General features: G+C 38.5%; 1 protein-coding gene across 1 annotated transcript in view; it reads right to left on the reverse strand.

Moving 5' to 3' along the window:
- The window catches only part of LOC114663145 (sodium- and chloride-dependent neutral and basic amino acid transporter B(0+)-like), a 151,948-nt gene that overhangs the window by 22,370 nt on the left and 113,554 nt on the right, over positions 1-16,024 (reverse strand). The window contains exons 8-9 of the mRNA XM_051935438.1: positions 2,082-2,310; positions 472-597 (exon numbers count right to left, since the gene is read on the reverse strand). Of these exons, the coding sequence (XP_051791398.1) occupies positions 472-597; positions 2,082-2,310 (355 nt within the window). The remainder of the gene's footprint in view (positions 1-471; positions 598-2,081; positions 2,311-16,024) is intronic.

Genomic DNA, 16,024 nt, shown 5'->3' on the forward strand with positions numbered 1-16,024 from the left:
CCTGATTCTTTTACCCAGGCATCAATGTTATTGTCGTCAGTGTGATATCACACTCAGATTTGCTAAATAATGATATGCACTTGTACCACATTTATCTAATTGTGGATAGACAGGAAGATCTCTAACTAAGTAAACATGGAAAATCCATCTCTGATGCTTAAAATTTCATCCATTTCCTGCACAACCACATAATGCACCTGTACTTGTATTGCAGGTTCCTAAACAAGAATTGAATTCTAATCCCATTACCAGTGTTTGACACAGGATGAAGGGGTGATGGGTTTTTAAGGGAGTATTCCAACTAAAAATTAATGTGAATGTGGAAAGAGCCTAGAAAGGCACCTCAGCTGGAAACTAAAAATGGCAGCCTACACTGATATGTTCAGGTTGACAAAATATGAGCAGTTATACATAACAAATCACATATCAGGACAGAATAATCTGCAAACCATTACAAACTGGGAGACTTACCAATTATTGCAAACTGACTGTCAATACCAAGCGTCAGTAGCATAAAGAAGAAAAGGATAGACCACAGTGGTGATATGGGCAACTTTGAAAGGGCTTCTGGATATGCTATGAAAGCCAAGCCAAAGCCTAAAGAGATAAAAAGAATTGGGTTAAGTCAAATATATTCCATTTCATCAGGGGTGAAAGGCGACTCTAAGAAGGAGCAGTCTAGGATAGAGGAGTCCAGGATAATCCAAGTCATACTAACATTTAGGCCAAAATTTTTCTTATACATGGCAGACTTTCACTGACCCTTAGTTCAATTTGTGTTTGTCACTTTCTTGAGAACTGATGTAGCAGTAGCAAATATCAGAATAGTATGAAGTGTCAGATTTACAGTTTAGGATTAACAATTCATCTCTTCAACTAGTTTGTGCATTGGCTTTTTCTAATATAGAGTTGTGGAGAGAAATAGGCTATAACTGCAGCACTCGGTGCAATGTAGGAACCAACACTGGATGGAATTCAAGCCCAAATAAAGTGTCCACTACCTTTAAAAGAAAACATTTATGGTTACTAGTTACATTATCCTTATTTATTTGAGATGTTAGGGGAACCATAATGTCCAACAAAAACTTACATGGAGATAACTTGAAATTCCATTCAAATGATGACTGTTGTAGAGTTTGAATTTAGGGGGGAACACTGATGTGGCCGGCACTGGGCACACACCAGGAATCAATTCTGGATAAGGTATGTGTCCATCACAGGGCCCACATGAAGCCAATTTATAATCTCTTGTTAGATAATCTAACATGCACATCTTTGGAATTGTGAGGAAAATCGATGTATTAACATCTCATTAGGGGGAATGTGCCAGTTCCACACAAACACTGATCAGGCATGTGATCTGAACTGAAGACACTGAATCTGTGTATTGGTACTAAACAATATACAGTACAACTATGTGCTTCCATTGCATTTTCTCTCTATTATAATAAAAAATCCTGGGACGAGACGTGACTTTTTGAGAGAGATACTTTCATGTCCCGTGAGACGAGACTTTGTGCCAAGAGATTTAACCACACCCGGGGCCAGAAATAAAAGACAAAGTGTAGATGACAAAGTAAAATGTCGTAAAGAATTCAAAAACGTGGCGTGATACACATGCGGAGCAGATTAGAGTTAATGAAAGTACTAAAATTTGAAAGTCTCAAAAAAATGATGGTACAGATAGCATTAGCGGAAACAAACATAAATTATTACTCGATGATAATGGAACAGCAAAAAGAGATCAAATATATTTTTCGCATTTAAACTTTAAGTCGGAGACTTGTTGATCATCTAATTCACGTTGCCATCAAGGAAAAGTAGTGTTTCTTCCCAATGAAGAGGCGTATCCACGAGAATTAAAAGATTTGTTGTTTGGTGAAAGTGAAATCCACATACGCGAGTGGCAGAGACGAGAAGTGGCTGGCATGTAGCGTAGGTCAGGGGGGTTGGCGAGCAAAGCGAACAGAGGGCAAAGCCCCCTAGTATTCCAATAAAGAATACTTTATAATAACAATTGATCATTTAAACAAACATCTTCTTATTCCTTTCTTAGTGAGAGTACAGAGTAGTCCCAATACCTGACTGGGCGACTTCAGACACGGGCTTATGTGATATATAAGCAATGTGCCCAAGAACAGAAAAGATGACAAATCCAGCAAAGACACTGGTAGCGCAGTTGGTCACACAAACGACAATTGCATCAGAATAGCAGTTGTTGTTGAATTTGTTGTAGGAAGACAGAGCAACAAGGCCTCCCCATGCAGTAGAAAGGGAAAAGAAGATCTGGGTGGCAGCATCCTTCCAAACCTTTAAAACAACAAAAAAGGAAATATTAATATTAAGTCAATATTAAATATTAATTTAAGGGCTGATTACTGCTGCATCCTAACAATGGGAGCGTCTGGCCTAAACTCATTTACAGTTTAAGGGGATGTACAGAGCCAGTTTATGTACTCTAGTCAATAACCTGAAGATCCCAGTGAATGTCTGGACTTAGTCTTTAATCTAATTTTTTAATGCATGTGTGTACATGACTCCGAAGGTTAAATTCTGAAAAAAATGTTACATTTCTTCTAACAAGATGACGACGGGAGCTACGGGCTCGAACTGAAACAGCAACGTTGTTGTTAGCTGTTTGAAGTCTAAGGTCTTGGTCACAGCATCACACTATTTGCTTTGCCTTGGACTATGCTGGTTTAGAAAATGGGCTGATGGAAATTTTAGGAATATCTTGGTATTATAAGTTTATAGGGTTTTTCGTTTCCACAAGTACAGAGTACAGTGAAATTCTTACTTATATATGCTCAGAAAAATTCAATGTTGCCACTTTCCCTTCCCTAAAAAATCTCATAACAGACAAACAGAATATTTTTTCCTGGGGTGTCTGTCTCTTACAACATCTACTTTTTTGTAGCTAATAAATTTTTATTTACTAGCTCCATGTAATCTCCTCTAAATTTATTTGTAAAAAGTAGATACTATAACATGTTTTATATTATATTTTATGGTGAAAATAACTTGCATTTATCAATAGAGGAAGACAAGCAAAGGCCTAAAGCCTCAAAATCAAAACAGGAAGCTGTAATTTTCACACAAGGATATCAAATCACATATAGTGTACCTCAGCGTTAGACAGCTTTGAAATGTCAGAATGAGTTCCTATGTAGTATTCGATTCCTTCACGAGCTCCTTCCAGAGTTACTCCTCGTATCAGCAGGATGATCAAAACAACATAAGGAAAGATCGCTGTGAAATACACCACCTAGGAACATCAATGACAAGAAGTAAGTTAGTGTTGCACATGTACATCATCTACAGGTGCTTTCCATCTGCAGGAACGTTTTTAGGAACCAAGAACAGGTACTATTGTAGCATTCCCTTCATTGGAACTTGGGCATTTTGTAGTTCCTGACACTTTTTTCAGCTCCTACTCCACGCTATGTACTTTTCGATCAACTAGGAACTATCACGTATGGGTCTCTGAAGCCATCTTCCAAAGTAGTTTGTACTTTGGAGAGTTACGCGTGAAGATGGTGTGCAGTGCCACCTTGAAGTAATAAGTGTACTCTGGATCATGCATCACTTTGTACCCCATTACTCTTCTTTGCACGTTTCACATTTTCCATGAAGGTTATAGTTCCTGTTGTGTGGTGTGAATGTAAAACAAAATATGTCTGGGGGTTTACATTATGCAGAAACCATTTAGCTCCTGAAAATAAAGTTCCTATGGTGGGAAAATACCTTATGTGTGAACAGGTACATGCTGAAAGCTAAGAAAGGTCTTGGTGGACTAGGGATGATTGCTGAATCTCAATAGCAGATAACGCCTTTATCCCATCTTTCTAACTATTCTAACAGTTCAATATCTTCTATTCAGAGATTAAAACAACCAGATTATATTCTCCCATATAAAGCAGAAAGCTCTATTTTCTTTATTTTTAATTCACTTTACAACAAAAATAAAGTGTATTTACATAAATAAAAATATACCATACCTTTCCTGATGACTTTATTCCTTTAAACAAGGCAGCACCAACTACTATCCATGCCAGCAGGAGGCAGAGAGCAAGATGCCAGATAACGCCTCCAGATTCATCTAATCCACTTGATCGATGAAGGGCTACTTTGCTTAAAATGTAACACAGATAAAATTTTAAATATGCAAACAGAAGTTCAACATAAAAAACCTGCTTTAAGGAGTTGGACATACAACACATGCAATATAAGGCAACACGATGAACCACCCAGACTGAGATGTGATTGACACCGCAGCATCACACTGAAGAGTGTAAGGTTTTTTACTGTGACAGGAGTGCCAATCCTGCCACCAACCCCCAGGTTTTCCTTGCAAATTGGAGGACCTGCTTGCAGGGCTTGATGCAGATTAACTTCATACCAAGGACAGAGCAATTGCAGGTTAAGGGTCTTGCTCAAGGGCCCAATGTAGCAGATGGCATTTATTTGTTAAGAAATACCAATGTCATCAAAAGCCTCCTTTTTGCTTTAATTTCTCATTTGTTGATCAATGATAACAGCTCTAAAGTAATTTAGTAATGTAAATGAGAACACGTACAGGCAGTATATTTTACATTTTAGCATTACTGTAGTAGCCCAGTGCATGAGGCTAAATGAAGTTGTGGTTACAGAACTTGAAAATTTGCAAAAACATTGTAAATGTAGAGGTCACACTAAATTTAGAAAGGTTTGGTACCCAGAACTGAAAGTGCAGAGGAACAGTGACTCCAGCTCAGGCTAAATAGTGTCACGCACCTGTTTAACATTCCAGAAATGCAAATCATGAATAAAAAAATTTAAAGTTAACAAAAAGAGAAAAAGAAAAATATTGCAGTGCTATTATAATGACCAGACCCTGACAATGTGTTATGGTATGGAATTATTTGGACAATAACATTGCTGCGTAATTTACTGTTAGTGATAATTATGACCAATTTGCATGTCTGTCCTTTAAAAATATGCTTGTTTCATTTTGAGTTTGAGTAGTAAGCTGAGTTAGTAACAATAAAACAGGCAAGGATCAATAATGTGACTTTTTTTACAGGGGTATAATTAAACTAGAAGTTATCCATCCATCCATTTTCCAACCTGCTGAATCCAAACACAGGGGTCTGCTGGAGCCAATCCCAGCCAACAAAGGAACCAATCCCAGGCAGGGTGCCAACCTACCACAGGACACACACAAACACACCCACACACCATGGCCAATTTAGAATCGCCAATCCACCTAATCTGCATGTCTTTGGACTGTGGGAGGAAACCGGAGCACCCAGAGGAAACCCACACAGACACGAGAGATCATGCAAACTCCACACGTTGAGAACCCGGGAAGTGAACCCAGGTCTCCCAACTGCGAGGCAGCAGCGCTACCCACTGCACCACCGTGCCACCCACTAGAAGTTATAAAGGAGCTAAAGTTGTAAACCTAAAATTATTAGGATAGTATTTATTTTTCCGGAAGTTGAGCCTCTTCTTTAATTACATTCAGTGTTCAGATTGGAAAGCTTCCACAACCTCTCACTTTCACAAAAAGACAGTGAACACCTTTATCATCTATTAGTGCATGCAAGGCAGCATCTCCGCAATGTAAAAGCAAATGTGTACATCACTATAATGGAAAAGTTTGCAAAATCATCAGGGGGATGGCAAAAATAATGTTAAAAATAAATCAAATTGAAATTGAAAATAAGCGTGACAGTGACTATGTGCCAAAATACAAAAATGGCTCATGTACCTGTAGGTGTGTTATTGATTTAGAGTGGTTGCCAATCTGGGAACTACACCAAGAAAAAAAGATTACAGAGCACAACAATATTGGCTCTAGGTGGAAATTGGTCACAATGGAAGGAGTCAAGTTAGGAAATCAGCCATCCTTTCCCACTATGCCACTAATTTTACTAAATTACTAGTTTTCTAGTAATTTAAGCTGTGTCTTTTTAATTTAAGCTGTGTCTTGGCCCTACACCAGACTACAATAGTAGTCTCTTTCAAGTTCCTTGTCTACCCATGTTTTGAATCTTTTCCTTTGAGTTTCAATGATTTTTTGCCTTGCTTTTTGTTTTGAACCTTGTTATCTGACATTCTACATACTCGTGTTCTTTCTTCTTTTTATTACTTTTCATACTTGGATCATTTACTTGCTGCAGCATGTTGCCATGTGAATGGCTTAACACATAAAAGCTCGACACTACTAGTGGTTTTCGCCACATCACAAAGGGTCAATTATGCCTGAGGTCCAGGCAAAGGAAAGCTTTGAGCACTTCAGAAGACCTAAGACCTGATCCAGAATGTGGATTTCAGCATGCTGTGGGCTGGCTGACAAACTCAGATAGGCTTAAATAAACTAAATACAAACAAAATACAAAACATAAACTTACTCCCAATATTGTTCGCTCGGGCTTTGCACAGAGATGGAGAAGATATTTGATCCCTCACAGGTGGCATTGTTTTCGTTCAACCATGTTGAATTGACCAATACAAAGCTTCCATTTGCAGATGTAATGTTGCAGTATTCTGAAAGAAAAACTTTCATAAGAACTTTGGTCTTAATAAAAACAGATCATCAATTTGAAATCTGCTAGGACTTTCACAGTGTTCCGCTAGTGTTCATCTTAGACTGATAACATCAATGGTCTTTGAGACCAAGTAATGGAGAAAAATGTTATGGTGCACTTGGCCTCTTAACAGACAAATCAATCACCTATTTAATCAACTAAGGGTCATAAAAACTCCTAGGCCAAGAAATGAGTCCATGAAAATGAACGACCAACCCTTGATACAGTGAAGTACTGAATAGTAACTGAGGTCCTGCTTTATCCATTATAAGATATGGGAATCCAGGGGGCTTTTCAGCTTCAAAACAATTACCAGTCCTGAGTGGAACACCTGGCTTGTTGCCACCATGGGCCCAATCCCGTCAGTATAGGCACCAATTTCCATGACCCTGAACTAAAGTAATGTATTAGAAAATGGACAGAAATTTTTGACATCTTTAAAAGATGACTTTTGATTTAGAATTCTGTAAAAAGAATCAATGATGTATTTGTTGACTTATTCCATTTATGCTGTTATTTCCTTGTTCCTAGTGATAAGTGTGCTCTGCATAATTGTAACAAATTACACATGAAAATGTTTATTAATAGCTATTGCACTGTAAATGGCTAACGCTAAGCATTGACTCTTGGAAGTGTGATGAAATAATGTCCATTTAGTCCAATTTCACTCAAGTCAACCTGATGGGAATTCCAGTGTTGTTTGTCTGGTTAAGTATTAACTGTTGCTTATGTACACACTGCAGCCCTTAGAACTTTCAACAAAGTTTTTAGCAAAGTACATAAAACAGCACTTGTGTTATATTAATTACATAATGTTGCAAAAAGCACACCCAACAGAATTCTAAAGCTGCTCATCCCTTGGTAAAATGTTATCTCCATTCATCCGTTTTCTAACCTGCTTATCTGTTCAAGTTCCCTGTCTACAGTTGACTGCCTTCATTTTATTATATGAGACATTTTTAACATAATGGAACAGAACATATTATACATTGAGATTCAACCAATTTTCCTTATGTTTAGACAATAATAGGAAAAGAGTTTAGCGGACAAGGGCTGTTCTGGAGCAGCATCCCCTTTGCTCATTATAAGAGGTTGAAAAACTGGCAAGGGATGGGTGGGGGCAAAAATTGCACCAAATGGGCAAGATACAGTTAAAAGAGCAAGCTGTATACCCACAGTAGTAAACAGACTGTTGCTTTATCCATATTTGTTGGCAGACTGGGTTGGTACAGGATGAAATGCCCTGGAAGCAGCTTCCTGAATGACACCATGGGGAGACAAAGGCCAAGGAATACTAGAAGGATGTCAATACAATGTCTCTGTCCTTGTAGGTGGGAGAAGAGATATCCAGGATGGAACAGCTGGAACCTGGCCTTCCAACAAAATGAACTGGTGTCCTGAATGCTGCCTTTGTAGTCTGGCCCTTTAGCAATGCATTAGCTAAAGGGATGGTCTCTCTAGGTTCTAATAGATGCCACTGTAAGCAAGTGACCTTGGAATATATAGGACCCTTCTGGCTCAAGGTGAAATTCCAGAGATTGGTCTGGAGTAACCCCTGGTAGAGTATACCAAGGTTATTATACTTTTTGAAACTAAAATCAAAACTGAAACTGTTACTAAAAAAATTTTTCGTAAACTGAAATAAAATAATTAACAAAACCGAAATGAAAAACTAAAACTAAACTATTAAAGTAGCTGGAAAGACTAACAAATAAAGAAATAATTTACTAAAAATGTTTTTAGTTTTTGTTTTTGAATGAATATTCTTGCCATTAGTCTTTAAACCTTGTAATGTTTAACTGTAAAATAGAAAGTCATCCACCACAAGCCACCCGCATATATTCAGCCAGTGAACAGTGGCTGGTGACGGAGGGCGGCTGTTCACACAGCATTTGTGGTGACAGAGCAAACTGACTACTGGCGCATGAAGCGTGTGAAATAAAAAGTGATTTACTCTGCCAACTTTCTTTGCACTTGTTGTATATCAAGATGTAACTCGAACGCCTGAAATCGGAATGTGCTGGTCAACAAAACCTTTACCGTATGGACAGAAAAATTAGGAGTGAGTAACGTTTGAGTTTATTTCCCAGGTGGCTGCATTTTGTTGACAATAATTCACCTGCCACTTTACACAGGAGAAATCCTTTCTGAAAATAAATGACACTGATCATGAGACTGACTAGTTCATCATACAAGATCAGCATACTGTTACTGACAAATCACTTTTGTTTATAAAAGGTCGCTTAACAACAAAGCGATGCAAACCTTGTAAAATTCCTGAGTTGGCATCATCTCTACTGAACTACAGGTAGGTAGGTGAAGAGAGTCTAACAATTGGTGAAAAATTAAACATACTAATGTGTTTTTGTATTTATGCTCTATTTATTCATTTATATTTTTTAATTCATATTCACAGCTCAAAATACCTGGTATCATGAAAATTTAGTAGCAGAATTATGTTTTAAAATATTTGTCCCCCTTTTTTCAATGTTTCTCTCTCTCTCAAAATAGATAGTTGAAATATCATATTCCTTTTGTTCTTAACATCAGCCATGTCATATATATTGCATACCAGGGATTTTTCCTGCCTTGCATCCAAACATGCTAGGGTAGGCTCCAGGTTTCCTGTGATCCTGCTCTGGATAAACAGGTTTAGATAATGTATATATTGTTCCTAATCTCTGCGGTGGGTTGGCACCCTGCCCGGGATTGGTTCCTGCCTTGAGCCCTGTGTTGGCTGGGATTGGCTCCAGCAGCCCCCGTGACCCTGTGTTCGGATTCAGCGGGTTGGATAATGGATGGATGGATGTTCCTAATCTCAGTTGCTGTCTCTGTCATTTTGTGGCTATCCACACTCTTATTACCTGCTCTTACTCTGCTTATTAAGGGTTTACTGTTCTTATGATGGGTTATTCAAGTCTCACTGCCTCTAACCTTGACACTAACATGCTTGTTTTTCTTTGTTTCCCTCAGTAGTGCTAGGTGGGGTCTGCACACTGATTCAAGCACAAAAGCTGTGTTCTTCCTAAGCCCCTGGGCCAGTTCTAGACAGGTATATATGAGGAGGTAGACAGAAACGTGAAGGGGGCACATGGTGGCGACGGAGGCGGGAAAGGGGTGGGGTGGGAGTGCTCTGGATAACTGTTTTTGTCATGTAATTGGATTGCACTTTTTAGGCCTCTTCCCTAAGACCTGTCCAACTTGGGTGTCCCACCTGAACGCTAAGCTTTTGCTGGTGTAGCTCTTAGGGTCACTGAGGCACGCAAACCCCCTGACCACGATAAGGTGGCAATCCCTGAGGAGGAAAACTGAAAAATAAAACAACAAAAAATAAAATAAAATATTCCTCATCAGATTATAGCAACTAAAAACATGACATTCACCTTAATTGGATGGCCTATATCAAATATATTCGAACCCAACAATAACACTTCTCACTATTGCCAATATTAACAAAACTAAAAAGGGTAGGCCAAGTAATAAAAAAAAAATCAATTCACCAAGTCTTGAAAAATAAAACTGAAAAATAGAATAAAAAAAATAAAATAAAATAAAATAAAGAGTAAAATAAAATATCCATCCAGATCTTTACAACCAACAACATAAAATTTATCTTAATTGGATGGCCTAATTCTCAAATAAATTTGCAAAATAAAGTAAGAATAAAATAAGACCTCTCTATATAGCCATTATTTACAAAACTAAAAAGGGTTGGCATAGTAATTAAAAAAAAAAAAAAACAATTCACCATGCCTTTTCCTACAATTCTCAAACTAATTTGTAGAACACAACAGATTTAGAACAGAACATTTTAACTTTTTTCTTCTTTTTTTGTCTTTTTGTCTTGTTTTAAGTTTTCTGCTTTGCAAGCAACTGAACTCTCTGTTTGCAACTGAACAGCTCCACTCTCCTTTCTCCTCAATCCACTCTACAACAACAGTTTCCTGTTTCCCTTTGCAAAAACTCTTACAAATTCACCCATATCCAAGTTATTTGTTATGGACTTCTCATGGGCCAAGATCACCAAATTCCTCTTTCTTTTATGTAACATGGTGCGACGATAGGGGGTTAGGACCTGTGACAAAGTGGAGAAGGAACTCTCACACGATTCTGAAGACACACCAATTACCAGAGCTGTTACATACAATTTATGCAACTCAGGAAAGGCTTCCTTGTGCTCCTGAAGGAGTTTACACACAGTGGACAGGTCTGTTTCCTTTGAACATTTTTTGAGCAGCATCTGTTTTGCCACAAGAACTTTATTTTTCAGACTTACAACATCTGCTATAGTGCCAGCCATTACAGCCAGAGGGTGCAACAGGGTGGGATCTAGAAATGCACTAGATTTGGACGCAAGACTAAATATGGCTCTCATCAGGTCAATATTCTTGTGTGAAAATCTAGTTTCCATTTCTGAAATGGCCCTGTCAAGGATGTTGAGCAGGGATCTTTTCAGAGACTGATGGGGGGAAATAGTAGGGTCACCAGAGTCTGTATGGCCCAAAGTTGAGAGCACAACACTTGGACCCAGGTGTTTGCTCATTGTTCTCCTTCTCTTTGTTGGATGTGACAGATGTTTTTAAGGAGTCCAGTGCTGCACTAACAACTTCAGAAGCACTGCACAGATCAACTGACTGAGACTGTAGAATAGCATTTGCTGGTTTCAAGACACCAAGCACGCGCACTAGGAACTTTTCAATCTCAAAAAAGTGATGCCTCTTAATTTGGCATAGCAGGCCTGATGCCTCGATGCACAGGTTAACTGCAGCATCATCATCCTCTGTCATTTCAGATAGGACACTAAGGATTTGTTCTTGATTGTCCAGAGTGCACCTTGTCACCTCATAGTGGCTTGTCCATCTGATTTCAAGCAGCCTTTTTAGACAAGGTGCATCATGTAGAGTGAACTAGGCTAAAAAATCTTTTTGCACACGGCTCACTCTTCATGGCATGCACAACCACTAAGTGCAGTTGGTGGTTGTAGCAGTGGATGTATGAGACATATCTGTGAAGCCTCTTTTGGAGCAGAGCTTGTACACCACCTCTAACCCCACTCATCACAGAAGCCCCATCATAACACTGGCTAAGTATACTGTTAGCACTGTAGCCAGCATCAGAAAGGTGTAACAGTATCTCAGAGGTGATGTACTCTGCATCAAGTTGTTGCAAGTCAAGCAACCCAATAAGATGCTCCTCTGGCATAGAATTTCTGACAAACCGTATTATCACAGACAAATTTTCCACATTGCACCTATCCCTGGTCCCATCACTTTTGAGGCAAAACCGTGCAGAATCAGCACTTTCATATTTTTTCCTGACCTGTCCAAGCACCATGTCAGCCAGTGTTTGGATAATTTCATTTTGGATATCCTTAGATGTGTATTTTGCATTTTTTGGGATACCCTTAGCAATGCTTGCTAGCTTCTCATCCTTCTCTAAGGTATATTACATCAGTTTTAGAAAAATACCTGAAGCAATGTCATCATCATTACCCGCTGCATCATGTCTCAAGGTTTCTGCAGTCCCACGGAGCCCCAACTCATTTACACAGAGAAAACTTATAGCACTACCAATACTCTTAACATAGTAATGTTTTTTTTCAAGTTGTGTTTTACCACCCAACATTGAATCCACAGTCCCCCCTGTGGCCTCTCTGCTTTTATGCTCAGTCCAGATGGTTGAAGCATGCAAATGGTTGTGGCTGGACACATACGTCTGTAACCCCTTGTCTCAATCAAGTGCTGCTTTCCAGTTGTTAAAACCAGTTAAGGTAAAAACGACATCCCTCTCATTAACAGTGCTGCCATATTTCCAACAGGGGAAATGCGTCCCGCACAACAGAGTACTCCAGCCATGGTCGTGTGTGGTACCAGGCAGGATTGAATGATCTTAATGTTGTACCTCCAAATACACGTTTGGGGTAACTACTCAGTATTGGCTGGGAGGGTGTATTGCCATTTAAGTTACTGGGTAGCTGAGCGGGTTGCTTTGGGGCAGCAATTGTTGGCAGAGGTTCAGGAGAAGCAGTGCCTGTTGATGCCACAAGAGTAGACATGCTAGCTGCTGTCTCTGATGTACCAGCAGCAGCATCATTGCTATTGCTATTGGTACAGACAGGAGCAGCACCACACTTTTTAAAAGCTTGGAAAAAAGGATGCATCTCACAGCATTAACTTTCCTTTTGTGAGCTGCTGGAAGCAGGGGTGGAAAGTGAATAAGCTTTACTAAAATCGCTGTGATTACATCAGTATATGAAATGAGAAAACTGTTGAGTGCAGAGTTGAAAGCTGGGGCAGGGCATTCTGTCGGGGTCTGACAGACACAGGTTCTCCAGTGGCTCTATGCAGCAGACAGGCTCAGAGTGATGCTTGTGGGATTGAGAAAGAAACACTTTTCTACCAGACTGAAACTGTGAGAAGAACAATGGACTAGTCACCCATTGACTGTACAAATATAGATGTATTTTTTAGTTGTTGTTAATTATCTCATGAGTCGCTATGATTTTTACGACAGAGATTTGCTGCTTCCTCAAAGCCTCCCGCTGTTGCGCAGCTCATTTTGCTCTGCCCTGCCTATTGAGAAACCTGATACCAGGTCATTTGCATACTAACAGTGATTGGATGTTTAGCAAACAGAGCATGGAGGGAAAGAGCGAACAAGAGGTGAAACCTATCATCCCATTTGTGCCTTTTCCAGTGGATTTTTCAGCTACTGTAATAAATCTTGTCCATATTCAGTTTGTGGGTAGTCTATTATTTTCTTTCTCAACTTCTAAAAGTTTGATTTAAGGGGGCAGGATGTTTGTTAAGAGGGTGTTGCCCCCTCTTGCCCCAGCACAGAGCCGGCCCCGCTAAGCCCCCATGATTTTCATGATCACACCTGTCAGAACACAGTAGAATCTGTTTTCTGATTTTTTATATCTTTTCAGGCCTGCAGGTTGCAAAATTCTGTCTATAAATTGTACGTGCCTGAGATGAAATCAGAGATCAATATGGCTGGTAGAAAATAACAAAGCCCAGTATGGGAGATTTTTGAATGCGATATTGAAGGCATTTATTGTAAGGACATTTTCTTGGAGCAGGATATGTTTTGTGCTGTAGACACTTTGAGTAAAAAACCCTAAAACCTTAAAATTCACCTGAATTTCATTTCAAATTGGCCCATTCTGGGCAATAAACAGAAACGATGAAAAGTGTCAACAGTTTAGCACAAATGACTTTGAAAATATTTAAAAAAATTTAAAATTGTGTAAAATTGTTTATATTCAGTATCTGGTTTTGATGATGCTTGTTTTTATCAAACAAAAACAAAACAAGATAGTAAACCATGTACTGTAGTAATCTTCCACAAACATTAAACTCATATCCAAACCAGTAAAGTGTAGAGTTCTGTCTGATTGTGACACAAAACTAAACTCCATAGTAGATCTTTAACCAGACCATAATTACTAAAACTAAAACTGAAACTAAGAGATATAAAAAAAAATGTCTCTGTGTCATAAAAACTAAATTAAAACAAAAAATATATGATGAAGGAAAACTAAAACTAAACTGAATTTCCAAGTAAGGTCAGAAAAAATATAGAAATAAAAACTAATATAAAAAGGCAAAACTATAATAACCTTGGAGTATACTGTCCAAAATAACAGCCAAGTTTATGTATTTAGGGGTATGAGTTTATGATAGCTTGGTGATATGGAGGAAGAATGGCCAAATTGGGGTTGTGATAGCAAAAGAAAGTGACATGAAGTAGCAAGGAGCACTTTGTAGTGGTTTAAGAGAGTTAATAGGTAGTCCTGCTAAGGCTAGAGCATTTGGTTTAATTCTTCTACTATTGTAAATCTCCCGTGTTTATTCTTTTCTTGTGTTTTGGCTTTGAATAAATCACTAATTGTATTACGTTTTGCTCTCTACAATCACACTAGGCTGTTCTTGTAAATGAGTACTCACTCTCATTTGAGCAATAACATTTTTCATTGAACGACTGATGTTTCATTCTGTAAATTATTTGTTTTTTAGATCAGACTAGCTTTGTATTTAGGAAATTGTTCACTTTTAGGGACTAAGGATAAAAAACATATGAAACTTGAAATTTAGCTTTACCCAATACCCTCAAACATCAGTCATAAGCCACGAGCAAGCAGTGCAGTGTTTTGATATGCACAGAGTGTGGTCTAGAATGTGAAGAACTCACATGGATAGAGTGTCAGGTCGTTCTATAGTACACTTTAGGCCACACCAGCTTAGATTCACCAGTCAATTTAACCTGCACATCCATCTTTATCACTATCTTCCATCAAAGAAAAAACTCACAAGATCAGGCCATTCAACCCAATATGGAGTATTAGTCTCACCAGATATTTTGCAAAATAACAAGTCAATTAATTACAGCACTCTATGCACTGTTTTTCTGAAGTTGGACTAAGAAGGAGACAGAAGACTGATTCATGCTGACGGAGTTCTCCCTTGGCTCACCTAGCTAAGACAGTTGCTTTCTACACTCTATATGGGGTTTGCACCTAAGTCACCCTGTGGGGATGCCATCTGAAAACAGTGTCATTTGTTCAGTGAGAACTCAGTTGGTTATGTAACTGCCTATCATATAGTTCCTTTCACTATCTAAATTAATTAGAGCATTTTATGCATGTTCCATCTGTCTTCTGTAGTACATTTCATTGGTGTATATATTTATGTTGTTTATTAAGAGAGCTTAAACCTGTCCAGGAGTCACACTTGTACACAACTGATCAATTAAAATTATCACTAAAACTCAAAGCATACTTTTAGAGCATTTGAAAAACTGTCCAAGGAAATCCAAGTGAACATGGAGTTAGAATGTAAATTCTGCAGAGAAAGCGCAAGTACCATGAGGTGGCAATTCTGTTTGTTAGGTCAGTTATCCATACCTTTGGGCTGTGTACTGCAGTTCTCATCAGACCATTCAAAACACTCACTCCACGGAAGGGGGAACTGGAAGGATGCAAACAAGTAGTAAATACTGTAGCCAATGATGCAGTTGTAGTAGATTGCCACAAGAGTTGATACAAGCACCACTGTAACACCAACACCTGTGGATGAAAAATTGGGAAAAAACAAACAAACAATGTTTAGTTTAAAAATAATAAAAAAACAGTGTCAGCCTCTAGGAATAGAATATTTATGTATAAAGCATGGCTTTATTTTACTAAAAATAAAAAGTGCAGGCTATCTCACAACTTTGAGAAACCATTGCATCAGGAATATCTCATTTAAAACCTGCTTGTGTGGGTAACTACTGCAGCTTTCTTCTATAATTGAGTGTTTCTCATTCTAGACTTGCACCCATGTGAGTGACAATAGATGAAAAAGAATGGGAATATTAATCTGAGAAGTGTAATAAAAGTTTATTTGTGTTGAATGTAATTGAAATGACATAGTAGTCTTTCCAGTAACATCTTTCTGCACTCGTCATCC

This window comes from Erpetoichthys calabaricus, chromosome 12, assembly GCF_900747795.2.
Source record: "Erpetoichthys calabaricus chromosome 12, fErpCal1.3, whole genome shotgun sequence".
NCBI classification, from domain to species: domain Eukaryota; kingdom Metazoa; phylum Chordata; class Cladistia; order Polypteriformes; family Polypteridae; genus Erpetoichthys; species Erpetoichthys calabaricus.